The sequence below is a fragment of the Candoia aspera genome, chromosome 13 (assembly GCF_035149785.1).
Source record: "Candoia aspera isolate rCanAsp1 chromosome 13, rCanAsp1.hap2, whole genome shotgun sequence".
NCBI lineage: Eukaryota > Metazoa > Chordata > Lepidosauria > Squamata > Boidae > Candoia > Candoia aspera.
In genome coordinates this window covers 3785220-3812342 of record NC_086165.1, presented here as the reverse complement: position 1 = coordinate 3812342, position 27123 = coordinate 3785220, and the positions used below count along the sequence as shown (strand labels likewise).

At 46.7% G+C, this 27123-nt stretch overlaps 1 protein-coding gene across 1 annotated transcript; it reads left to right on the top strand.

The window, feature by feature from the left end:
* PTPN9 (protein tyrosine phosphatase non-receptor type 9) lies at positions 1-25417 on the top strand. Its single transcript, XM_063314562.1, has 13 exons — positions 1-283; positions 9078-9221; positions 10634-10723; positions 12256-12380; positions 12928-13033; positions 16999-17109; positions 18525-18853; positions 20254-20347; positions 21048-21117; positions 22130-22208; positions 22452-22602; positions 23099-23306; positions 23737-25417. Exons 1-13 carry the CDS (start codon positions 251-253, stop codon positions 23949-23951), a joined length of 1755 nt encoding a protein of 584 aa, XP_063170632.1. The 5' UTR covers positions 1-250; the 3' UTR covers positions 23952-25417.
* Positions 25418-27123: the final 1706 nt, after the last annotated feature.

Sequence of the window (27123 nt, the reverse complement as noted above, 5' to 3'; positions counted from 1 at the left end):
CTTCTTCTTTTTCATCGCTATTTTTCCAGCGCTCTTCTGAAAGCGGGCGCCCTGGAAAGATGCCCCGCTGGAGGCTGGCGCGGAGGCCGGGGCTTTGCCGCTGACCACCCGCTCCCTTCCCCCCCCGAGAAAAAAAAGGGGTGGGGGAGAGAGAGAGCCTGGAAGAGGATTAACGTGGGGAGGGGGCGAGGCTGGCGACTTTGGGAAACTTGCGCGTCCTCTCCAGCAGCCGCCGCGGGGTTTCGGGAGCATGGCCGCGCAGCTGACTCCCGAGGAGGAGCAGGTAAGCGGGGGGGGGCACCCCAAAATCTGGGGGGGGGGGAAGAGCTCTCTCTTTCGGCTCAGCCGGGTCCTTTTTCTGCATCGCGGTTCTTTGCTGCAATTGGCAATGACGTTGCTTGAGGTTGAATTGTTTTGCTTTCCGAACTGGGGGCGGGGGGGCGGTGTCTGGCTTTAGATGCAGAGGCCGAGCCCGTTCGGGCCTGGCTTTTTCTTTCTTTCCCCCATCCCCCACCTCCCCCTCCGTGCCGGCCGTTGCCTCGATCCGTAGCCTCCTTAACAAAGATGATGAACGGAAGTGAAAAAGCGCGAGCGATCCTCCGGGATTGGGCACGACTTTGGGGTTCAGAAAAGGAACAGATGCCAAGCTTTGGGGGTGCCTGCCTTGCTTTGCTTCTCGGAAGCACCAGCAGCCCCCCTTTTTCTCCCCCCCCCGGAATGCACCGCCTGGTTACTTTGTAGCCCCACATGTCTTCCCCTTGGGCGTCTTGGGAGCAAAAAAGTCCAGAATCGGGGGCCTCCTCCTCTTTGCTGGGGGGGGGGGGATCTTGGCCCTGAAGAGTACAGTTGCCCTCCCAGCCTCTGATGGACCCCCCCTCCACCAGATCAGTGATCGCCTTTGGAAGGGAAGGGGTACAGAGGTATCCCCTGGTGATGTTTCTATGGTGATCAGAGATGGGGGGGGAGCTGAGATGCAGCCCAGTCGGAGCCGTAAAGTGTACCTTTTCCACTTGCAAAGGGTGGCAGCCCCCCCCCCGTGCTAGCATCCCATTTTGCAGACCCAATTTATGACCCACCCCCCAAAAAACAAGAATAGAAACTCCCCCGCCCAGCCTCTGCTCCCTCCTCTCATTCCAAAATCAAGGAAATTTGTGGGTGGGGGGGATCATAAAAGGTAACACCCCCTTTCTGCACAAGGAGAGATTGGGGGGGAAGAAGTCTCACCTTCCCATTGAGAGTGGGGAGGGGCAAGAGATCAAGCTCCCCTCCCTTCTTCAAGAGTGCCCCTGAAATCTTGGACTGTCTTGAATGAATTCTTTTTTTTTCTCTCTTCCCCCCTCCATGGATTGGTATGTGGGGGGGGCAGATACTTGACTCCATTTTTTTCCCCCATGTTAAAAAAAAAGGGAATAGGGAGAGGATGTGAAACACAAACGTGCAATAACCCACTGGCTTCCCATCTTTTAATATTTGAGGAAGTGAGGTGGGAGGGTGGAGAAGCTGAAAGAAATCTGACCACTCTAGATGCCACTTAACTGTCTTTTAATCCCCCCCCCTTTTTTTCCCTTCCTTTTTCCAGTCATATAACTGGAGAGTGAGGAAGGAAGGCAGAAGAAAGAAAGGATATAGATGTAATGGAAAGGAACTGGTTTTTCCAGAGAATCTTCCACTTGGTGTCATAAGAAAAAAAAATCCAGCATCCTTACTTTTATTTCAGAGCCTACTCATGGGGGGGGAGGGGATGTTTCCTTAATTTTTTTTTTAATGCAATTATTTGCTAGCTTTCTTTGCAGATGTTGGTGTTACTGTGATGCCGAGTGCAAATGGAGGCATTTCCTTCCATTTTTACCATCCCCTTCCTTAAGAGTTCCCAACATTGCCACTTCTACCCACCAAATCAATTTTATGGAGCAAAGGGGCTGAGAACAAGGCCCCAAAATGCTGCAGGCTCTCATACCAGCACAAATGGTCCTGTACAGATTATGGCAGCTTAAACTGGTGCCCCGAGAAGTTTTTAAAATTTGGCTCAGGAAAGAGAACAAAAGAATGGGAAACGAAGACAGTGATTGGTTGCACATATTCTGGTTTTCCTGCTGTTCTGCCATCCAGATTCTGGTCTTCAGTTCCTTCATAGTTTGGACAGAGGTGCACACCAGAAGCCAAGATCAAATATCCTTCCTATCATTTTTTAAATATATACATTACATTAATTCCAACACTGTTCTCTGTCCCTTAACCAATCCTATTAGAAGTGCTGAGCTACGCTATCCGCGTTTTCCTCTTAAAAACGTTGCCGCCACTCGCAAAGGAAGAAAAATCTCTGAATTTCTCCGTGCTTTTTGGCTGTTTGGGAGAAGGGATACGCCTGAGTGGCTGCACCTCTTACATTCCTGCCTTTTCTAGTGCATGCATGTTTTTTCTGCCTGCTTTCCAGTTGACTGTAAACTGCAAACTCGGGTGTTGCAAAGTTTGTGGCTTTCGTAATTTTCCACTTCTGCATCTCCAAGGAAGGCATTGACGGGCTAAGGAACTGGGAAGGTGACAAAATTGAGTTCTCTTTGCAGGGGGTGGGGAAAAGACGGTTTTTTTCCCCAGAAAGGGTTTAATTCAGACTTCCCTGGAGATCTGTTTATATCTGCCTGTCTTAACATTGACTTTTCTCGGCATGCCTTTGCATCTGCGTGGGGTTGGGGAGGAAAGATCTGCCTGAAACCCGAACAGGTCCATGGTGATAATTGAGAAGAGGCTGCTGAGCTGCTGCAGAAGCTGAAAAGACACCCAGTTCTATAACCATGTTGAGAACAGCAGCATTTGGAGCTGATCCTGAAAGATGAAGCGCAGTGCTGAGTCAGTGACCAGGCAAAGTTGCTGGGTGTCCTACAGTGAAGGTCTCCCATGGCCACCTCGCCCTGGAGAAGGGAAGCTCCGAGCTGCTCCTTGAAAGATACCTCTCTGGGCTATATGGACATCCCAAATATGTGGGACTTCATTCCAGGTCAGCACAGTATCAGTCCTGGGCAATAGTAACTATAAAAACCAATGCCAAGTAACTCATATTTATCTTGTGGGGCATAACTAGTCCTTATGAACATTTCTAGAATTCTCTAGTCTCTATTGGACTTCTGGCATCATCTGATTTAAGCTCGAAGGGAAGGTGTGGTGCTATTCCCGCTTATGGAATTTTACTTCCTGGAAGCTGCGGTGCAACAGACTAGTAGCTAAAGGCCAGGGTATTCCCTCTGAGATCCACTATTCTTTAAAAGGGGGAAGGCCTGCTTCAGATCAAGCCTGTGGCCTTGTGGACATGTCTATGGAGTTTTCTTGGCTTTGCTGTAGCATTCTCCTGGGATATTTTTTGCCCAAAAAATATTTCCTAGTGGTCCCCCATCCAAGTATTAACTGCTTCTTACCCTCCCTTAGCCTTTTGAGATCAGCCTTCCCTGATGCATAACTGATGACTTGATTCTGTTTACTAAGATGGCCGTGGGCACAAATACCATCATGAGATAAAATAGAGATATTCCGAAGTGTTAAAGGCAGTTTGAACATGGGATTGTATTTGGAAAATGAAGTAGGGGCTGTCCATTCCCAATGTGGCAACTCGGTATGTGGGTCACAGGGAAAATGTGTGCAATATATAGCATGATTCTGGTGAAGGGAACATATTCAAGTTTCTGTATGATTTTAAAATGGAAACCTATGAGATTGGAGGAATGTTGAACCAAACTCAGTGTTTCTCAACCTTGGCAACTTTAAGATGGGTGGACTTCAACTCCCAGAATTCCCCAGCCAGCATTCTTTTTCGAGAAACTCTGGCCCAACTGATCCTCAATCCACAAATAGTATCTGCTTTCTAGGACAGAATAAATCAGGGATAACAACTTGGTGACTTCCTGCTGTTCTAGCCTACAACTCCCACAGTCCCTTGCCACTGGTCACATTCACCACATCCAAAATGCCCAGAGGAGATTTAAATGGATTATTCTTCGAGTCAGTCATTTACATGTGTTGGGTACCTTTTAAGAAACACTGATCTAGCACTAAGGTTGGTGAGCTTTCTTGCAGTTGATGACCTGGGATGCTCCATGGTCTTAAGGGGGCCCTTGTCAGCCCTTTAAGGTAGTCCAGACAAGAAGCACACCTGGAAGTATTAGCTCTGTCTTTATTGTAAGGTTACATTAACAGAATCACAGGTCAAAAAGTACATCTCTCCCCCCCTCACCTTTACAGTCCAAGAAACTAGAGAGGGTCCTTTCTGAGATGTTTGACACACCCCGTTTCTTCTGTGGGCTCAGCTGCCTCTTATCTGTCCAGTCTATGGCTCTTCCTCCTGTCTCCCAAGGTCATTCCCACATGCTATTCTTCCTTCCTCCCTCCCTCCCTCCCTCACATCTGGAGCCCTCAACCCTCAGACCACATACTTTAAATCAGATGTGTCCCTTGGGTTGCTAATATCATTAGAATGTGACACTTGCTCCATCTTCCAGACTTTAAACCTAGGAGCAGAAAAGCGGGCTGGGAAGAAGAAAGGGGTGGGGACATGGGGAAGAGATCTAGGCAGGCATGTTTCCACAAGGCTAATGGTTGCAACCATTTGGCGCCTCTTCTGTTATTTTTTCCTTTCTGCCACCACCCTCTTTTCTCCAAAGACGTCAGAACAACACCTGGAAAGTTGCTGCTTCTTCCTTTCTGGCTCTTTGGGACCAAAATACAGATACTCCAGGATGGCAAATTGGGAATGGTGGCTTTGGAGAGTGAGATGTGCTAGGGCGTTTGGAAGTTTGGGTCAAGAGCATCCTAAGATGTAGCTGATTATAGAAAAAAACAGTATTGGTGTAAACTTCGTTACATGATCTAGAGAAAAGGCTATAGATTCATGCAGAGAATGGGTTTCAGCTCATCCTTGTGTTTATATATATTTGAACACGGAAGCACAGGGGGGCAAATCTTTTTCCAGGGAAACCTGTACAGGCAGTCCTAATCTTAGGGATGTCTTCCCAAAACAACTGTACGGTATCTCTTTCATTCATCGAGCTACAAATGTTGGATCTGATTTCCTTGAAACTTACTCAAGGACATCTTCATTTTGATTGGCGGTGGAGGAGCACAACTTGAAATAGGTACTATTCAGACGCATGGGGTTGGCCCTACTGCCTTTTTTAAAATACATTTTTTAAAAAAGATTCACAGTTGCACTGTTTTCCCCTTTTTTATTTCTCTCTCTGATCGTACTGCACAGTTAGAGACATCTAAATCTAAAAAGAAAGTGCTAAAATTCAATGGTTGGTCTTTGCTGCATTGGAAAAATCCTTTCCTTTTTGAAGCCATTTCCTGTTGTCTGCCCCAGATGAGTGACATCATTCTCCTCTTTTTTTTTTCCTGCTTTGTCGGGGACTTGGAGGGAGGTCTGAGTAAGGATGGGAAGAATGTGGCAGCTTTTCAGCCTGAAAAAGGAGATGACAAGCCAGCTAGGTAGCATCCAGGCCATATTTAAAAATTAACAGCTCAGGAGGGGTTGAGAAATGGCATTTCCTGTGCCCCTTTCAACAATTAAAGTGAGCATATTGTATTTCCTCCCACCTCCCTTCCTTGCCTCCTTGTATCATGGAAGATGATAAAAGTAAATCACTAGTTAATCATTGGTTGAAACACAAAGGCACCCTTTCTTCTGAATATTCCCATTTTTTTTCCCCTGCTGCTTTCTTCCCTTCTCAGGACAGTAGAGAAGAACTATCCAAAGGCACCTTAATGAAACTGCTTGCTTGTTTGACTTTCAGGTTGGCTCTGTGAAATGGTCAAGTGTTAGGGTGTGTTAAATCATGCGTCACACACACACACACACACCCCACGGCTCTGTGACGAGGCACCAGCAAATTTCAGAGGCTGCCAATGGGGCGGAAGCCTGTGCTTGGTCTCGATCCTTGTGGCAGATGCAATGATTTTCTTTTAAATGAAAGCGTTTTAAAATCCTTGCATAAACCCTCTTCGAAGTAGGAGGGGAGGGCAGAACAGGAGCAACAGTAGGTACGGGTTGTTCCACTGTCAGAGTTTCGCTTGTCTTCTCTCTGTGTTTGAGTTGTTCCTCATTAACCTTGTCCTTATTCGTCACATCGAAAGGTTTAATGTTTGTACAGCATGCGAAGTGGCTTGTCAGCAGTACAGATAGGTCCCAATGGTGCTGATAAGAATCCCACAGAAAGGGGCACATTTGTGCTTCTTTATTAAATCAACCACAAGAGAATAAGTAAATTGAAACGATAGGCAAGTTAACATTAAAGGTTTTCCCCCCCGTCCAAGTTCACAAACTCTTTGAAAGCTGTCCCCAGTTAGGAACCCCTGTTCTACTGGGCCCTCAAAGGGCCCAACTGTTTTATCTGTTTTACCTGCAACCTGAAAATTGTTTTACCTACAACCTGTTTTACCTGAAAATTGCACAGGTTTAGAGGAGAGAGAGACAGAGAGAGATGGTAGGTAGGTAGGTAGGTAGGTAGGTAGGTAGGTGATGGAGATAGAGATGATAGATAGATAGAGATAGAGATATTTTTAAAAAGGCTCAAGTAATTCTTTGTAGTTGCTGGATGTGGCTAAATGGAGCATTTTGCAAAGGTAGCTTTATTGCCCCAGACATCTCACTGCTGCTGTCCCTTTAAAGCCTTACTTTTAGCCTGGGGAAAAAAATGGACAAAAATGGTGTTAACAGTGGCAGCCTTTCCTGCTAGGGAGAAGTTTGCTGCAAAGGGAACACAAGCCTCCTGTTTTCCATGAGTCACTCCTTCAAGATGTTTGTCCTTCAGATGGAGAAGCGCAGAAGCTGTTTAAAAATGAATGGAAATACAGTTCTCCCCAAGGCCCGGCGCGAGGAACTGATTTCCACCCCAGAAATGGGCCCGCTGGGAGCCCCTGAGTGGCTCTTTCGGAGTTGCGCAGAGCTTCGGATCGAATCCATTTCAGGATGGAGTCACTTGGCCAGCTTGGTGCCTAATGACTTCCAGTTTGCAAAAGGCTGTGATCAATTTTACCTCTGCTTTGCATAGGCAGGATTGGGAAGAGAGTAATGCCAAGGATTAGCAGAATTTCAGCAGAACGCCAGCTGATTCTCTTCCCCAGATACCCAGATGGATGTTGGATCAGTGGTGGTGCCAGCTGGGAAACTGAAAACACCTAACTCAGCATTTCTCAACCTTGGCAGCTTGAAGATGGGTGGACTTCAACTCCCAGAATTCCCCAGCCAGCCATGCTGGCTGGGGAATTCTGGGAGTTGAAGTCCACCCATCTTCAAGCTGCCAAGGTTGAGAAACACTGGTCTACCTTGTCTCACCCTTGAAGAATAAGAAGGCAGGCCTACCTGACTGGGTTGTTTTTGAGCAATGTTTGGGATAAGCTGTTAAAAGCTGCTAGAAATAATCTTCACCACCACTTCACTGGATGCGGGATCCAATGAAGTGGTGGAGAAGATTATTTTTAACGGCTTTTAACAGCTTATCCCAAACATTGCTCAAAAACAACCCAGTCAGGTAGGCCTGCCTCCTTCTTTAGAGAAATCATGGTACCAAATGTTTAACAAATAGTCAGAGATTCACTTTTTACAATATGCTTTTATATCTGTGTTGAAGAAGATCGGAAGTCATCCGTTTCTTATGCTTTCTATCGATTTTTGCACTTTTAGCGTCTCTGGTTTCTTTTTAGTTCCGTATTCTGTCTCTTCTGCACTTTATATTTTGTATTTTAATTATGCTTTGAAAAAAGTAAGAAAACTTTAATATAGTGAAGAGGAGGAGGAGGAGGAGGAAGAATGCCACAAAAGAGGAACCATGCCGTGGCTCCATCGTAGGCAGGTTTAATCTGGCAGTCGGCCATCCTAACATTGAAACTGAACAGAGCTGTAGGACCCCCCTTTTTCCCTCCCCACTTGAGCCTTCAGGAGCATGGAGGGTTTTATGTTGCAGCTGTGCCTTGCATTAGGACCAGCAGGGCTTCAGATTGCATTTGGAAATGTTTTCTCAGAGAGCCCCCCAAAGCCACTTTTTTGGAAGCGAATCGGGAGCCTAATGCTGAGGCTTTGTCCGCCACTGATCCTGCAACCACCAAACTGTAGAATTGGAAGGGGCCCCAAAGATCATCTAATCCAGCCCTTATGGTTTTAGGCAGTCCCTGCTTCCCCCCCCCTACCCCCCTTGCAGCATCCTTCTCCGCGTTCCTGCCTCTGCATCTCGCAAAGAGCTCCTTCCCCGTGACTCATCTCGTCTGGCACTCACTTCATCTGCCCCTTGCTTGCCGCCTCTTTCGGTAAAGGGCATGGTGTGGCGGCTCGGAAATTGGGGCACTTGGAATGACTGAACCTTTTTCCTAGGAACATCTAGGCCCGGGTTGCATCTAAGAGGGGGTGGGCAGGTGGCCAGAAGAGGTTCTGGATCTTTAACCCCATAACCCTTCACGGGTCCCCAAGAGGCTGACCTGGTCCTGAAATTAAGGAACAAGGCTGCTTCCTTCCCATCCCACGTTGCCTCCAAACTCAGGCAGCGTTTGGAAACGTTGCAGCCACAGCTCTTTACACAACACCTTGGAGTTTAGAAATGTTCCGTTCAATTTTATTACGGTCACTGGCCGGTACAAGTTACAATTCGATAAAGATGTAGGCATTAGCCTTAAAATACGAACCATCTGATTTGAAATAATTTTAAATTTGAATTTACAAGTTCCAACTTGAATTTGAACTTGCAAGTTCCAAACTGTGACCAAAGTTCAGAGCAATAGAGACACCGGTGTGGGAGGGGAACAGGACCCACCTTCCCCCAACTGGCATGACCCACAGGGCAGCCCCTGCCCCCTCCACCCCCAGATGTCCTGCACTCCTCCGAGCTTGACCCTTTGTCCACCATTTGCCTGATCGCGGTAGACTCTCTTGCTGACACCAAGGACCGTCTGCTTCGCCCCCTGCAGCACCTTTTCTGCCTCCCCTCCCTGCTTCTTGACAACAGTAAAAAAATGATAAGGCTAAACGAGTCCGGAAATGTGAAAATTAACCGTTTTTCTTCCCCCTTTACTTCCTCCCTCCTGCTCTGGTCCGTCGGGTAAAGGCCACGAAGCAGTTCCTTGAAGAGATCAACAAGTGGACGGTCCAGTATAATGTCTCGCCTCTCTCCTGGAACGTCGCGGTCAAATTCCTCATGGCCAGAAAATTTGACGTCCTCCGAGCGATTGAACTCTTCCATTCATACAGGGTTAGTGCTGGCGCAATGCTGGGGTCGGAGCAGGGAGGGAGGCCTGGGGGCTTCCCTGCGCGGATTCCCACGGGCATAAGCGCGACTGACGAGTAGCCTCTTTGCAAGATGGCTTAAAATAGTTTGCTGAACTGCGACCGATTTCCATGCTGGCCTCTGGAGCTGAGAAAATGGCGATGGGTGTTGGGGGCAGGTTCCTCCCTTCCCCAAATATCCATGAGGGCCAGAACCTTGATCCTGTTCCAAACATTGCACCCAAAGAGTTCAAGATCCTGGCCAGCTCTGGGCTTCTAAGTTAAAGATTTCTCTTCCAAATGCCTGAATTGGGTTCTCCTGGTATCTACTTCCTTTCGACCCAGCGCCCCATCCGCTTTGGGGTGCAGAACTGCCTTGTGGTGGGTTTGGCTTTGTTAAGAGGTCTATTTTATCAATCAGCAAGACTGATCTCGGGCCATCTTGCCTAAATGTGGTCGACTTCATGACTTTTCAGATGATAGAGCCCATCACCAACCCTCCTGGCAGGAACCGAACTGGGCCCACGTAATGGCTTCTCTCTACTGAGGGTTGGGTGTGGCAGCCAAGGGCGCGTCCCTCCCTGTTAATCCTGGGCTGACTGTGGCAGACAGGAAAAGGCAACACTGGAACTTGCTTTTTTAAGAAGCGTTATTTCGAAGCAAACCTAGCTTCAAAAACACTAAGGACAAACCAAGATTCCGACACCTCTCGCATATGCCGAGGTAAACGGAACAATCTGTGCTTTGCCAAAAGAGTTCCTCTCCCCCAAATGGAATCAAAGGGGACTTTCCCCACAGATAGGAGATGGGAGGAGTTGGGATATACCAGAAAAGCTTTGGAATTTCCTTTGCTTTGTTTCTTGTGGGTGCCTGATGCTGGAGCTTTTAAAGGTTAATAAAAGAACTCCAAGCAGCTAACAACAATCTTCCAGAGTAGAAGCGTGGACCAAAAAGAAACTTGCACATTAAGCTTAATTACGTTGAGAAAATAATTCGTCTTCACACAGTAGTTAGATAAAGAGGGGGAAAAAGGTAGCTTCCATTTATTCAGGAGATCTGGATACAAGTAGATTCACAGTAGAAAGCGCTTACACATCACTGGTTCTTTGCAGACACTTTCTATGGAAATAGAAAGCCTGCGTGCAAGCGAGATGAGAGGACGAGGGCTGCGTTCTGCAGCACCTCCCGCTTGCAGGTGTGCCCAAGAGGTAATGGAGATCGTTAATCCCCAAGCCCAAGGAGGAGGAGGAAGTGGAAATCAGGTGACCCACGTGACATCCCACAAGCACAATAGAGATGTGTTTGCTAGAGAAACCCCCTTTTTATGCTTATGAGACAATGCTGAGTTGACCCCTGATAATTCCAACACCTGATGTCGCCATCTTCTCCCCCACTTAGGAAACGAGGTTGAAGGAAGGAATCGTGAAGCTGAAACCCCACGAGGAACCCTTGCGGTCCGAACTCCTGAGTGGAAAATTCACCATCCTGGTAAGGGTATCCTCAATGGGTGCAGCCAGAGCTCTGAAAAACTTGCAGCCAGGAAATTGTGGGAATGGGGGAAATTTGTGGGGGTGGTTGGCATGGTGAGGGTGCCAAGGAGAAGATCTTCTCTCCCATCTTGAATTTTGTATTTTATATTTGTATTTATATGTATTTATAGTTATAGTTATAGTGAATTGTTTTGGGCAATTGTCATTTTTATTATCCGTAAGCCGCCCAGAGTTGTACGCAAGATGGGCAGCAGAGAAATTTAATAATAAATAAATAAATTCCCCAAAGCCTTGGGGGGCAGGTGTGGTTCAAATAAGGATAAAGATCAACTGAATAAGCTACTCCTCATCCAGATGGGTTTCATTTCAGATTGCCCCAGGTAGTCCGCGACTTACAACGGTTCATTTAACAACAGCCCAAAGTTACAACGGCCTCAGAATGGGTGCTTTATGGCCTGTAAAGCACTTCTAAGCATCACAAAACATCACACGCACACACGCACATTTCAGGCACTTGGCAACCTGTTCACATTTACGACTGGTTGCAGCGTCCGGCAGTCACGTGATCGCATTTTGCAACTCTTTTGCCATTTTTCGGCAAAATACGCCTATTGGGGAAGCTGGATTCGCTTAACAACCACTGTAAAAGTGGTCGTAAAATCGGGTCCGGTCACGTGGTGACTCGATTTATGTCCGCAACGACTTACAATGAAAGTCCCCATTGTGGTCGTAAGTCAAGGACTACCTGCATTCTAGAAGCTTCGCATTTGGGGAAGGTACAAAAATTGGCCTCAAGCTGTGATGATGCTACATTTTGGTAGATGGTTAATAATAATCTTGTTGCTGTTGTTGTTACGTTATATGCATATGATTAGGAAGGGAGGGACCCACAAAAGTCATAATGCAGCCCTGCTTACAGTTACTTAATGAGAAGTGTGTGGAAAGTCGACAAGCTAAGAATTACTGAAGGAAATCACTCACCCTGTCAATGCATTCCTAGCAACTGGTATTCAGGGATATACTGCCCCAGCAGCTGGAGGCTCCATAACAGCAGTCAGAGTCAATAGCAAATAATAAATCTCTCCTCATCATCATCCAGGAATTGCTCTTCTCTTCTAAACCAGCTCCCTTCCACTTATCTTGCAACCTTGTGATGCACAACACACTCATTCTGTCTCTCCCCTCTCTTGTTAATGTACCGCAGCTGGGGACCCCAAGTTCTAGGCACGCATCTTCCGAATCAGAACCAACCGGACTAATTTAATTTCTAGCCTTGTGAATGCGGCTGCCTGATCCTCTGCCTTCCCCGAGCCCTTTCACAACAGCCTTGTAAGGTAGACCATCAGCCGAGAAGTGCCCAAAGCTCATAATTGCCCACTGAGAGCTGTGGCCAACGTGGATTTGAACCTGAAAGCTTCCTGGCCCCTTACTTAAGCTAGGATACAGGTGGGATCAAAGCCAGGCTCTGCAAAGGCTCGTCTGCCCCTCTTTAACTACCTGGCTGGTTCTCCTCTTCTGCTTCGTCTGCAGAGTGTGCGAGACCCCTCGGGAGCATCGATCGCCCTCTTCACCGCTAAGCTGCACCACCCCAATAAAAGCGTCCAACACGTGGTGCTTCAGGCGCTCTTCTACTTGCTGGACCGGGCAGTGGAAAGGTGAGAAGGGCTCTTGGCAGTCCAGCCGAGCACCTGCTTTTGCTTTTCCTCTGCTTCAAGAGCCTGGAGAGAAAGATCAGAGCGCGGTATTTCTCCCCGTGCAAACATCTCCAGGTTCTGCTGGCGCGTTTTCCCTTCGTTGAAAGTGTTGCAAGCGAAGCTGCTCTCCAAAGCTACTGGTCAGTTAAGCCATGTATACTCTGGGCTTGCTTGTGCCACTGAAAGTTCAAAAGCTGGGGCTTATCAAATGCAAAGGTGTGCCAGAGCTAAGCACAGCATCTTCCCTCTGTCTCCAGACTTGTATTACGCTCGATAGGTTTCAGCCCAAGAATCCTGGCTTGTAATGTCATGGAACAGATTGGGGAGGAAGATGTCATGATTTATGGAGGCTTGGGCGAACCTTCAAATTGGGCTGGGCTGGGGTTTTGTGCACTGTTCCCTTGGCAAGCCTCAGCTCCCTGTCTGAATCCTCGTAGAAGTGATGGGAGAACCCGGCAGCTTTGCCTGTCGCTTCCCCTGTAATAATTCTTTTCCTTCCAATAACCAGCTTTGAAACTCAGCGGAACGGCCTGGTATTTATATACGACATGGCGGACTCCCATTACTCCAACTTTGAGCTGGATCTCAGCAAGAAGATCTTAAACCTCCTCAAGGTAATGAGACGAATCGTCGTTACCCAAACTGACATCCCCCAGACCGCTTGGGATACAATCCCAAATGGAGGTCCTGCAGAGAAGACGTCAGGTTTTTGGCTCCCATCCTCATTCATTCTCTCTCCAATTTCGTCAAGGTCACAAGCTCAATGGCTTTGGTCTTTTTTTTTTTTCTTAACCAGTCTTGGGTTCCAGGGCATTGAGGATAGAAGCCTGTAAGCTGAGCCATCTGCTTTTCATAAAGGGCAAACCACGCCTGTCCAAAAAGATATTTCCCAAAAAGATCCCAGATGGAAATGTTTGGTCTCTTGCTGTTTGTGGGAACTGTGTTTGGTCATACCTAGGAATTTGATTGGAAGCGTGGTATGGTAGCCAACACATACATAACGGGCGTTGGATCCCTTGTAGCTAGCTTCGTTGCTCTTTATGCACTTATGGAAAGCAATCCGTAAGGGTTTTTGAAGGCCATCTACCTCTAGAAAGAAATCACTAACGGTTGCCCGTCTTCTCCTTGAAAATCTTCCATCAAGGAGAAGCCACACTCCTCTGGAACTCCTTGGTTCTCACTTTTCCCCTCAAACTGGATGGTTTCTTCTCAACATTTGACCCACATCCACCCTCCTATAATCTCAACCTGTTCATACTATCAACAGGTGATCTTTAAGCTTCAGGGCAACCACTTTTGAAGGTATCTGAAGCGTTCTGCTGCCACCTCGGGAGTGAATTCCTGGCTTCTCGTATCTCTAAAGCAGAGACGGGCACATGGAAAACAGCAGGTTGTGTGGCTCCAAAGTTCACTGACTTTGCTTCACTTATTTGCAGTAATTGTTCAGGTCATACTGCTTTGAAGGTGGTATTAACCTGGCAGCATATAAGGAGAATGTTTTAGCTTTCCACCCATACAGGAATCCCAAGATGTTTCTCAGCAGTATCCTTCGATGGCCCTCCCTGACCTCTGGGCTTCCATGGAAATGAGAATTTATTTTTAGCAAGCTTATCCGGTGTACAGTAGCCAAAAACCCTAATTGCCCGATGCAAGGCAGATTAATTAACAAATCACAGATAGAAACTGTGGGCTTTTAATCCAACCAGCTACGACCTCTGACGCGTTGACCACTGGGGACAGTCTTCTTGTAAACAGCGTGTCTCCCCATGGCACGGATGAAGAATTCAGGGCCATTTCTCAGAAAAAGTCAAAAACAACTATTTCCTGTATTAAAGTGCCCTTTTCAACAAAAAAACACCCAAACACAAATATTTGAGATCCTCAAATATATTCATTGGATTGAAGTCCTAAATCAGCAGATTGACCCAAAGCAGTTGAGGTGGCAACGCAGGTAAATTAAGCCTCCTGGTAACTAAACAAAGGGTAGGATAGATCTGTCGTTATTCTGCCCCCAGTTAATCTCAACCATGGTTATCTGTTGGGTTAGCACACAGTCCACCCATGGCCCAGAATTATTTTCGACCCCCAACTTTCTTTTCTTCCTTTTTAATTTTATTTAAAACAACCGTGTTTCCGAAAAAGATAGTATCTAGGGATGGGCAGATAATTATTGAAGTTATACAATGAATGCTAAGTATAGCATCAGTAAGAGATATCAAGCAGAATAGAATAGAGAGAGTTGTTTTCATGCTAGAAAAAAGAAGTATAACTTTGAACTTGATGTCAAAATCTCCACTATGTTATTATTTGTGGGCACGAGAAGTAACTATCCCGTGTTCATCCCACTGTATTCCAAGTAGAAATTTTTCAGCTTAGTGCCAAAATTTCCACTGTATGATTATTGGTGGCCATGAACAGTAACCTATCCTTTCCACTGTTAACCAGAATTTACTTAGATCTGCATCTTGAAACCAGATGGACCGTTACAAATAAACACTTCTCAAAGCATTAGGTTTCCATCAGAGCAAAATGCCCAGGTTTTCCGAAGTATATTCCATTAAAGCCTAGGGAAGTAGCAATGAATGAGGTCCATCAGCATCCCAAAATTGCACACAAAAAATGGCTAACTTGGGGGAGGTTAAAAAAAAAGAATTACTTAGGGAAGATAGATATCTAGGTCTATATATAAATATAATGTCTTAAGTGGGGGGAGGTAAAAAAAAGAATTACTTAGGGAAGATAGATATCTAGATCTAGATATAAATATAAATATAATGTCTTAAGTGGGGGGAGGTAAAAAAAAAATTACTTAGGGAAGATAGGTACCTATCTAAGCCGCCCAGAGTCCCTCTTTTGGAGGAGATGGGTGGTAATAAAATTTGAATAATAAATAAAAATAGATATGAATATGAAATTCTATAAAAATGTCTAAGATGGGGGAGGTTAAAAAAAAGGAATTACTTAGGAAAGATATAGATAGATAAAAGATATAAAATTCTGGCACAAAATAATGCGATGCAATTGAATACTTTGCTTATGTTCATGTACCATCACGATCGCTGAAATCTCTGATCCTCCCCATGGATACATTCCACGTGCACCAGCAGCTGCCAAGGGCTGAGCTGGTCTCTTGGGTGGCACAGGTTTTATCAACAAATCTTCAGGGCGTAGGAAAGGTTAGGGTTTTGCCATTGTTCCAGCCTGTTAGTGTTCACTGGCTAAGGTGGGCCCCAAGTTGCCTTAACCATCCTGGTTTACTTGCCTGGGCACAAACGCCTGCAAAGCCCTGTCCTAAATTTCTTTTCAAGCAGCTGAGTTTCTAATTCCTGTTCTTTTGCGACATGCTCGAGTCTCCCCCTGTTGGCTTCAGGAAGGAAACGCAGGATGGTCCAGGCAAAATCCCTTTTGAGATAAAACTCATCTCCCAGGATTCTCGGATCTCCTGGTGGCCTCTTATCCACATATTAACCAGGTCCAACCCTGCTTAGCCAGGCGCTGCTACCTGCTCAGGTAAAGAGTGGGGTTGCTTGGCTGTGTTGACCAGGGATGATGAGGGCTGTAGTCCTGTAATTCATCCCTGACCGTAGTCCAGCTTTTAACTCCTTAATGATACACACAGGATACAAGAACAGCAAAAGTGGGGAAGATAAAGGGGGGGGGGAGGCGAGGCATATAAAAAGGAAGTTCCTTCCCTCAGTCATAATCGACCTCTGACCCACCAATTAATAGAGATCACCAATAAATACTTAATCTCCTTTGTTCCACTTTCAAAATTTGGGCTTCTCTTAACATACATTCTTTTTTTAAAAAAAACAAAACTTTTTTGAAGTTTCAGAATACAGATCAAATACCAGACAATATAAGGGAAAGGATGTCCCCAGCATTAGCAAAGCTACTAAAATGGGAAGAAGAAGGCAGGATGGATGAAGTTTTTTGTATTAACTCGAGACAGGCAACAGTTAATAATAAACCAAGAGATGCGCTGGTTCATTTTGCCAGGAAAAGAACACGGGATCACAAGTTCTGCAAAGTCGCTTTGATGCAAGGTTAAGAATTGACAAGGTGGACATAATTGTCTTAAAAGAAATTCCTGCCAGGATTCTAAGAGAAAAGAATATTCATTTTTGACAGGTGTCTTGAAGCAGAACAAGGTTACATTTCGTTGGGATAAATTGGAAGGTGTAATTTTCACTTACCAGCGGCAGAGATAAACTCAATTCCAAAAGCTAAGGATTTCCTTAACGTCAATTCTTAATATTCTAACCTTCAGTGATGCATTTGATGAGGATTGATCTCCACCCACTGAGACAGAAATCCCTGCAATTTCTCATCTCATTCTACCATTTAGTGCTGGTCATTGCTATTGCTGTCTTGCCCGAACATTAACAACGATCTGTGGTTTTTAAAACAATGTAGTAATTATTAGTAGTGACGGATGGAAAATGTTAGCCTAATTCTACAAGGCTTGACAATTCCATTTTATTTTTCTTGCCTTTTTCCCTTGTCTGCTTCTTTTTCCCTTTTTCCAGAAATGTTTAATACAAAATAGAGTGATTTTTAAAATCTCCTTGGTTTGCAGGGAGCCTTTCCAGCACGCCTGAAAAAGGTGTTCATCGTAGGAGCGCCCATGTGGTTTCGAGTTCCTTACTCCATCATCAGCTTGTTGCTGAAAGAGAAATTGCGAGAAAGGGTGAGCTGGACCAGATGGCATCTGAGGAGGCTTCAGTGTGCTAAAAGGGAGACCCTGTCATGTTCACACACCATGTCGAGTAATTTAGGCTGAGTGTGGTAGAAACAATGTGCTATAAGCGGGGGAAATTGGTATTAAAATGGCCACCAGGAATTCAGTGCAAGCCAACATAAATGGATGCACTTTGAGGACGGGAGAATCTTCACAACTTTAAGGATTTAAGAGAACAGTGAGCAGGGAAAAGTTTGTGGGGGTGTTGCTCAGCACTATAGTAATCCCAGCCTAGCATGCCATTTCTGTGAGGGGAATAAAACCCCCTCCTTTTTGGGGTCCTTAGGAAATAGACCATCAACTGCTTAAAGCTTTTCTACAATTCTGGTGATGTGGGGTGCAAGGTTTTCTGGGGGAAAAATTATTTTTCCACCCCTTCCCCCCCCAAAAAAAAGCAAACTGAAAATGTTCCAGTGTAATTAATCTGTGGAAATTACTTTAATTAATTAAAGCTTGCATAGGAATTTTTTTCCCCAGAAAAGCCGCATCACTGAAACTCACATCATGGGGCAGTCAAATTTGCAAAACTGTTAAGTGTTTTGATTATCACCATGTTATCTGTCTATCCATCTTTCCATCCATCTACAGTATCTATCCATCTATCCATCCATCCATCCATCCATCCATCCTCCCACCCATCTACAGTATCCATCCATCCATCCATCCATCCATCCATCCACAGTATCTATCCATCCTATCTATAAATCCATCCACCCATCTGATGGATCTGGAAACATTGCAGAAACAGGTCGCCCAAATGAACATGGGAACTGAGCCATACCCTACCAAGAAAAGTTTTTTAGTGGGGTGGGGGTGGGAAGGAGGAATAAAGAGAGTGAGAAGACAGGTGCATTAATACATACATGGTATAAGGAAGGTGCTTAGCCCCCCTCTCACAAAATACAAACTGGGTCAAGCAAAGGATGGTTATTGGGCTATTAAAAAACCTTCTGAACAGTGCTGAAATACAAATCAGCACCCACATCATTTTCTCTTTGCAATTTCGGGGGCACATGTCTGGTTTTCAAAGGGGTCTCTCTCCCTGCCCGTTGCAGACCCCATCTGGTCATGCAATGATGTTCTGGCAAGCAACGTGGCCATGTGGAGGGGGGGTCACTGAGTGGAGAACTTAAAGGTGGGGAGAGAGCCAGAGATTTCCCAAAGGCAAGATTTTATCCCCCCCCCCTCCAAAAAAAGGCCCAAAATCACCCTGGGGAAATTTACAGGGTGAGTTCGGGGGGCTGAGAGACTGCTGGGGGGGAGGTCTGGGAGTGCTCGCCGGCTGCAATTTGCCCGCCCCAACCTGAGTCTTCTCCCCCGCGCATGCGCACCAATTTCTAACACACATTCCTTCCTCCTTTTAGGTTCAGATGGTCAAGATGTCAGAGCTCAGGCAGCACCTTCCTCACGAATGCCTCCCCGAATACCTGGGGGGCTCTCTCAAACTGGACCCCCTCAGCTGGAACTGCAGGTTTCTCCCACAGCAGAACGGTCACCCGGACCCTCTGGACGAGCTGATCCTGGTGCCGCTGGCTCCCCCCCGAGACAACGGCTCCGTGCACGTCCCAGGTCCCAAGGCGATGACTCTTCAGGAGCTGCTGGAGCACGTCAACCAGAAGCAGAAGCGAGGAATCTACGAAGAATATGAAGGCATTCGCCACCGAAGCCCTGCGGGCACATTTGGTTGTTCTTTGTAAGCATCCGAATGGCGCGGGCCACAAGACATGGGGGTCTGTGGTTGGGGGGCGGGAGGAACCTCATCTGAAGCCCCTCCTAAGTAGAACCTGTCTTGGACCAAGGGGGCTGTCTCCCACCCCATGGAGTCTCACCGTTCTCCATTTCTTTTGAGTCATTTGTAAGACCGAGAGCAGGGTTGGTCAACCTCAGCGACTTTAAGATGGGTGGACTTCAACTCCCAGAATTCCCCAGCCAGCCTTGCTGGCTGGGGAATTCTGGGAGTTGAAGTCCACCCATCTTAAAGTCGCTGAGGTTGACAGATGCTGACCTAACTGATCCTTAAGGCAGGATTTGTCATTTTGGAGGAGATGGTGTAGAGGGAGGCTAGCTGGTGACCCCCATTTTTAAAAAATATTTTTGTCCAGATTTTTCAATACAATGAAAGTATTAAAAAGTAAAAGAAAAAGAAGAAAGTAAACGAAGAAAGAAAACGTAGAATTATGACTTCCGCCCTTTTCTATCAAGTAATTGCCGTCTTACTTTCTCCCTTCCCTCTTGAACTCATTCCAAGCCCCAGATCCATAAATCTTCAGTTTAGTCTTTTCTTCTTTCAGCAAAAAAGTCCATATAAGGCTTCCAGTCTTTTAAAAAAGTCTTTTTTCCTAACTGAACTGGTCAGCTCCGCCTTTTCTGCAAGCTCCATCAATTTTATCATCCAATCTTCTTCTGTGTGTATTTCACTATCCTTCCATTTTTGTGCATATGGGTAATTTTCGACTTACAACCACAATTGGGACTGGAGCCTCCATTGCTAAGTGAGGCAATCATTAAGTGAGTCACAACTGATTTTATGACCTTTTTGCCACAGTCATTAATTGAATTCCTGTGGTTGTTAAGTGAATCATATGGTCATTAAGTGAATCCAGCTTCCCCCATTGACTTTGCTTCCCAGCTTGGCTGGGAAGGTCACAAATGGCGATCATGTGACCCCAGGATGCTGTTAACTGTCATAAATACATGCCAGTTGCCAAGCGCCTGAATTCTGATCACATGACTGCAGGGACGCTGCGATGGCCATAAGTATGAGGACCAGTTGTAAGTCGCTTTTTTCAGTGCCATTGTAACTTCAAATGGTCACTAAACGAATGGTCATAAGTCGAGGACTACCTGCACAATAATCTTGCCGCAGTTACCATACACAATGTCAGTTTCCCATATTTCTTTTCTAGTCCAGCGCCCATAAAACCCAACAGAAATAATTCTGGTTGCATCGTAATTTTAATCTGCAGTGTCTTTTGCATCATTGCTAACGAGCCCCATTTCTGATTGCAATTTCTTACAACTTTGCTTCTTTGCTACCAGCCCCCAATTGCTGGGTACCATCCTGTTCCCAACTTTCTCTGTCCTTCTTTTCAGAGCACCTTTGAACCAGGAGAAGAACCGATATGGGGATGTTCCCTGCCTTGACCAAACCAGGGTGAAGTTGTCCAAACAGTTCAACTACCAGGAAGTAAGTGAGCCAGGCAGCATTTGGGGAATCTGCAGTTTCTGGCTGCAGCACTGAGGCCGGTTTTAAACAACCTTCATGGTGATGATACCTCCTTACAGGGGTGTTGTTGGGGAAAAATGGAGGAGGGGGCATTACATACCCTGCCTGAAGCAGCGTTTCTCAGCCGTGGCAACTTTAAGATAGCTGTGCTGGCTGGGGAATTCTGGGAGTTGAAGTCCACCTATCTTAAAAGTTCCCCAGGCTGAGAAACGCTGGCCTAGAGGAAAGGTGGGCTATAATCCAGCTGAATAAATACACAAAATAACAATTCAGTTATGGAGCATGGGATGTGCAAATAAAACATTTAAAGTCCCGTTCCCAAGTTTTCTTGGCTGAAGAAGACGGTGCTTCCTACCTCTTTGGGCTTGTCCTGCTCTGCAAAGCAGAAAGTAGAAACCAACAAATGGTGGGAACGGTTCTTTTTGCCTGGAGAGGAAGCCACTCCCCATTGCAAATATTAGATCACTGCAGAAAGTTACGACCCCAGAGCTATGATTTCAAGGGCCTTTTGCTTAGGAGTAGGGGGTAAAATCAGATCTTTTTCAGTTTGGGAAAGCCACGCAGAAGAATAGCCTCCTTCCACACCCATCTTTGCCCACTCCTCAAATGCAGCTTCTGCAGCTGGCCGGTAGGGTTGACAAATGCAGTTTTCTCTCCGTAGCTGACCGACTACATCAACGCCAGCTACATGGACGGTTACAAGCAAAGGAACGCTTATATCGGGACTCAAGGTATTTATGACCCCAGGTCTTGGAGGCATCACCTGGCTCTGTAGAAACCATTGCTAGAGAAAGAGGCAACAACTGCATTTAGGGTCTGGAGTCTGTCAACCACAGCTCCTACCCCTTGCTTTGCTCAACAGATGCTTGCTTTGTGAGATGGGTGGCTATAAAAATTGGATGGATGGATGGATGGATGGATGGATGGATGGATGGATGGATGGATGAGCCTTGCATGTCTGGTGCTCCAGAAGAACCCAAACTTCAACCAGGTTAGACTTGGACTCCATCATCCTGTCTTCCAGCTAGAAGCAAGATTTGCTAAATTTTTGTTCTGCCCAGTAACGAACATCTTCTGCTGCTCTCGGACGTAGTCTGTAATTCTCAGAACCTAGCTATCTGGAGGGAGGCTGCCTTGGCAGGTTGAAAGTTCTGTTCCGAAGTTGTGGTTGCTAAGCAAGGACTACCTATACAGCTAGTTAGCTGCATCAGTAGCTCCATCGCTGAGCAAAGCAGTCACTAAGTGGGAAATCACGTGACTGTGCTCTCCTTTTCCCTACCGTCCCTTTGGAATGCTTGCTCCAGTGCTGGGATAATAGCAAAAAGGGAATTAATGTTTATATTTACATTCATGGAGAGGAAGGGATTACAAGAGAGTAAGCAGGCACACAATGGGGAATACACCAGGCTGCTTGTGTAGCATGCTGGGGGCTGCCAGTGCATTGCTTTCAATGTGTATTCCCTATTGTGTGCCTGCTTACTCTCTTTTAATCCCTTTCTCTCCCATCCCTCTGGTCTGCAAGGGAGTGGGGAAACAGGTCAGGCACAGGACAATGCATACTGATGTAATGGCAATCACGTGACTGAGGGACGCTGTGAGAGTCATGAAGGCGGGCATTGGTGGCAAAGTTATTTTTTTCAGCCCTGACATAACTTCGGTCGCTGAACAAAGCAGTTGGTAACTGAGGACTACCTGCAATATGTAGCTTCCAGCATTGTCTTAACATTCCCTGTTTCATTCTAGGGCCATTAGAAAACACATACAATGACTTCTGGCGCATGGTGTGGGAGCAGAATGTGCTGGTGATCGTGATGACCACACGGTAACGTATCTCAGCGCATCACAGAACCAGGGAGCGTGGCCCTGATGTGTTTTGTGATGGGGTGGTTTACCCATTTGCAGTGATGCCTTTACGAAGGCGGTTGGTTTTGACTCGCCATGTTACGCTAACTGGGCCAATGTGGTTCATTCAAAAGCTGAACCTTCATGCTTTCATTGGGCTCCAGGCTGACACCTTCCAGGTGTGCACACATTCAATATTCTCTCTTTCTTCTTTCCATTACAGGATTGAAGAAGGAGGCAAAAGGAAGTGTGGTCAATACTGGCCATTGGAGAAGGACTTTCAGATCTCCTATGGAGCCCTAACTGTCACCAACCTTGGGACAGAGAACCTCAGCCATTACAAAAAAACACTCCTGGAGATGTACAACTGTGAGGTGATTGCACAAACTCTTTCATCCATGTGCCAAGGGGTGTCATACTTGTCTCCACAACCTATAGTCCCTCTCATTTCAGCTTTTCAACTCTCTTTAGATGGCACTTCCTAGATGGAGAATTGGGCTACACAAGATGATCTTGGCCTGTTTCTATAACAGAGCCTTCCCCAACGCAGGTGCCCTCCAGATGTCTGGTCTTCAACTCCCTCATTCCCCATTGGTTGGCTATCGTTGAGAATCCTAGGGGTTGAAGGCTCTCCTTCCAAAGCTTTAAGATATGTGGACTTCAGCTCCCAGAATGCTGGCTGGGGACTTCTGGGAGTTCAAGTCCACACATCTTAAACTTGCCAAGGTTGAAAAACACTGATCTAAAGGGTGCCATATGGGTTATAAGCACTGAGCAGAAAAGGGCCCATCCTTGCAATGGAGGCATAAAAGTGGTGAGCTGAAATGTGGGTTCAGGTCTCTGCCCCTCCCCCTTTTCACCTACCTACAGACCCGGGAGAGGCGCCTTGTGACCCATTTCCAGTACGTGAGCTGGCCTGACTACGGCGTCCCTTCCTCAGCAGCAACGCTCATTGACTTCCTGGGAGCCGTCAAGCAGCAGCAGAGGGTGGCCGTCAGTGCCTTGGGACCACGCTACAAAGGCCACCCTGGTGGGCCACCCATCGTGGTACACTGCAGTGCCGGTATTGGGAGGACAGGTAAGTGGGTTGTGTGGGGATCCTGAGTGGAGGGTTAGAGTTCCAAGAACAATAGCAGCTTTCTCCCATGGGTCCACCCTCTGACTCCCACCGTGCCCCAAGCAGCAAAGCCAGCACTCAGAAATCTGGGAGTTGAAGTTCATGCATCTGCTGGAAGACTCCCAACTTGTAAAGCTGGAGATAGAAGAGGTCATCTCCTCTTCCTGTTAATTCTTTTGGATGCAGAGAAGCAACCTTCCCCAACCTGTTGCCCTGCAAAGGTGTTGAACTTCAACTCCCCTAAGGCCCTGCTGTCTGGGGATTATGGGACCTGGAAGCCCAAAGTTCTTCCCGAGAAGCAGGCTCAAAGAAGCTGATGGAGGACACTGAATAGATTGTTTCAGAGGGCAGCTGATGGGTGATCCCTCCCTTCCCTCCATCCTTTCCCCAGGTACTTTCTGCGCGCTGGACATCTGTCTGTCACAAATACAAGATGTGGGTACCCTGAACATTCACCAGACGGTGGTGCGGATGAGGACACAACGCGCCTTTAGCATCCAGACTCCCGAGCAGTATTACTTCTGCTACTTGGCCATCATCGAACACGCGCAGAGAGAAAACCTGCTCTCCTACTCCCATCCCAGGATGGGTCTGGAGAAGAGCTAATCTGTCAGAAGGTCTGGAAGCTCACCGAGGTCTAAGCCACAGCAGGAACGACTAAGCTGTCCAATCTCTTCCTTCCCCCCTTTCTTCTGCCCCTCATCCTGCTCAACAACCAGGCTTCATTGGAGCTTTCAGGTGGACCCAGCCAGCAGCAAGCCCATCCTCCGCCACCAAGGTTGGGGGGCGTTTTTCTTGGACTAGCTGGCGGTGATGAGCCATGATGAGCAGCCCCGGACAACCACGCCTTGACTGACCTGTGCCTTATTGAAACAAAACACACAAAGAATGAAAGAAACCCGTGGGCCTGCCTTGCCCTGGAGGTCAATGGGCTGGAGGTCTGACCCCTCCTCACGGAGTCTGTCCTACAAGAGGCCGGGACGGAGGAACCACCCAGCGCTTCAGTCTTAATGGCCACGAAGCCTGCCCGTGGGTTGCCTGTACGTCCATGCAACGTAACCGGGATTCCTGTTTATATAGATGTAGCGGCTTCTAGCCAAGATTCAGTAGAGCCTCCTGAGGGGCAATGTCCAGTGCTACTGCCAAAGTTAGTGGCTCTCTCCCCCCCCCCCTTTGCCCAGATCTGCCCCACCCGCCTGCCCGCCCGGGTTGGCTGCAGAATTCAAACACGCACACTCACAAGGAGCTTTCACCCAAATGCCTTGAAGGAGGGCACCCCCCCCTAACAGAGTGGTGTCGCTGCAGAAAAGGGGAAGCCAAACTGGTGTGGATAGGAAAAGCTGGGATTGATTCTTCCTCATCCTCCCTCGATGGCCCTTGCAGAGGCAACAGCAAAGGGGGCTCACCCAAGCACGTCTTGGGAGCCCGCAGTGCTGGGCAGGAAAGACGGGGGGGGGGGGGGAAGGCCTGTGTGTTTGTCCCTAAGCCAGGAATGCTAAGTGGCTGGTACAAATATGGCACCAGAAAAGGGGTCCAAATCAGGGTGGAAGCCCCACAGGATTGGAGCACAAGAGGCAGAGAGGGGCAGGGCTTTAAGCTGGAACAATTCTCTTCCATGGAGGCTCTTCTTCCAGATGAAGCTGGGGAAGGGAAGAACGCTTTAAGGCACGAGAGACAGAGAAGGCTGTGTGAACGTGGGGCCCCAACAATCTCCTTTCCTGTTTGTAGCACGTGGGGCCCAAGAGTGGCAAGGGTCTCCCATCCCAGAGGCCTGTCATCTCCCCACCCCCACCCCCACCCCTCTCTCTTTGCAGAGGAGGAGCGTCCACGTTTGAGCCAACCTCAGTAACTTTATACTGGAACCGGATCTTTGGAATGTGTACATTTCTTATTTTATTTTTGACAGCCCCTTCTCTTCTTTCCCCCTTTTGTTTTGTATTTAATCTTAACTTGCTCGAGTCCAAGTTGGGAATAACTGTAAATGTTCCTGGTCGCTGTTTCACAGCGCGTTATGGTCTCTCTTCTTTTTTCCTTTTTTGTATTCACAAATAAATACACCTACAACCCACAAACTTAGTGCGGTTCCTTTTTCAGCTTCTGCGAAGGAGCACTCTGGGGCAGGGGTCAGCAACTTGGCGCTTCTTTCTTCTAGACAGCCCTGGGCCCAGTTTCAAAACCTTTCTGTGAGCAAATAATTTAGATCTGTGGCAAAACTCCATTCTGGCTACATTTTTTTTTCAATCCATTCAATCATGTCCGATTCTTGGAGACTGCCTGAATAAGTCCCTGCAGTTTCCTTGGCAAGGCTTTCCAGAAGGGGTTTGCCATTGCCTCCTTCCTAGGGCTGAGAGAAAGTGACTGGCCCAAGGTCCCCCAGCTGGCTTTGTGCCCAAGGCAGGACTAGAACTCACAGCCTCCTGGCTTCTAGCCTGGTACCTTAACCACTACACCAAACTGGCTCTCTAGCTTCATATAAACAGACAAAAAGCCTACACTCATCACACACATTAAAGGTAAAGCCATTTTCACGGTTCACACGATGCTGAGCCATAAACTAACCACACAGGCTCAGTTCATACAACCAGATTCCTCCCCAACTTTCTCTTTCAGTAATATAATTCTTTGTTTTTATCCATGCCTTTACTGTGGTATTCTGAAAGCTGCCCAGGGGTAGAACTAATTGTGGTACCTCTAAACCAGTGTTGAGTTCTCAACCTTGGCAACATGCTGGCTGGGGAATTCTGGGAGTTGAAGTCCATGTATCTTAACCCTTCCAAGGTTGAGAAACACTGCTCTAAACCATTCCAACTATACTAAGCCAAGGTTAAAAGTAAGCTTACCCCGTTACTGAGCTAAGAGCAGAATGCGGCTGCTGGTCTTTAACTGGCATAGTTAAATGGCTTGTGTGAACAATGACCAAGGATGTCAGAAGAGAAGTTAGCCCCACCCCATGCTTATGCAGGCTCCACCCACAATGACATCATCCCCCTCCATTTCTTCAAAAGAAATGCAATTCTCAGAAATATATACATGCACACAACCCAATATACTGCAAGGGTTACGGTGTCCAACGAGACTGGGAAGAACTACCTTCCAGGCTGTGCTCGGCCCAGAACACTATCTGGTGACCTTGGCCCAGTCTCAGCCAGGTGTCAACTTAATACCATGCTGGCTGGAGAATTCTGGGAGTTGAAGTCCAGGTATCTTAAAGTTGCCAAGGTTGAGAAACATGGACTTAATACCTGTTTCATGGCTTGTCTTAAATCTTAGCTTCAGATGACAACAGAAAAGGGAGAGGCATCTGTCTTATAGCTCGGAAAGACTAGCCAAGTGTTAAAGGAATGGCTGTAGGACCTGGGTCCCTTTACCAGGTCACCAAGTGGATTGAAAAGCTGTTTATCTTTCCAATGTCACAATTCAGAGTCATTCCAGCAATCCAACCCCACCCTTGAAAGGGACGTTCAGAGGCCCAACAAAGATTATACTGAGTTTTCCACTCTTCAGTGGCACTTACTCCTTTTCAAAGGAAGTATTGATTTTCTTTATAAAGAAACTTTATAAATCTTCACTGTAGATAAGATTGTATTGTTCGGACTTCAACAGATTGTGCTTGTCCGGCTTACAAGCTGGGTGATCCCTGGAGAAGATTTTTTTTTTTAAATGAACATTTCCAACTAACGTAAAACAAAAGGTAGAAGACAGTCTGTTAGGAAAAAAAATATTAGGTAAAACTCTGGCTTTGTGAAATTAAAGAGTATGCTAGAGAAAAATGAGGAGG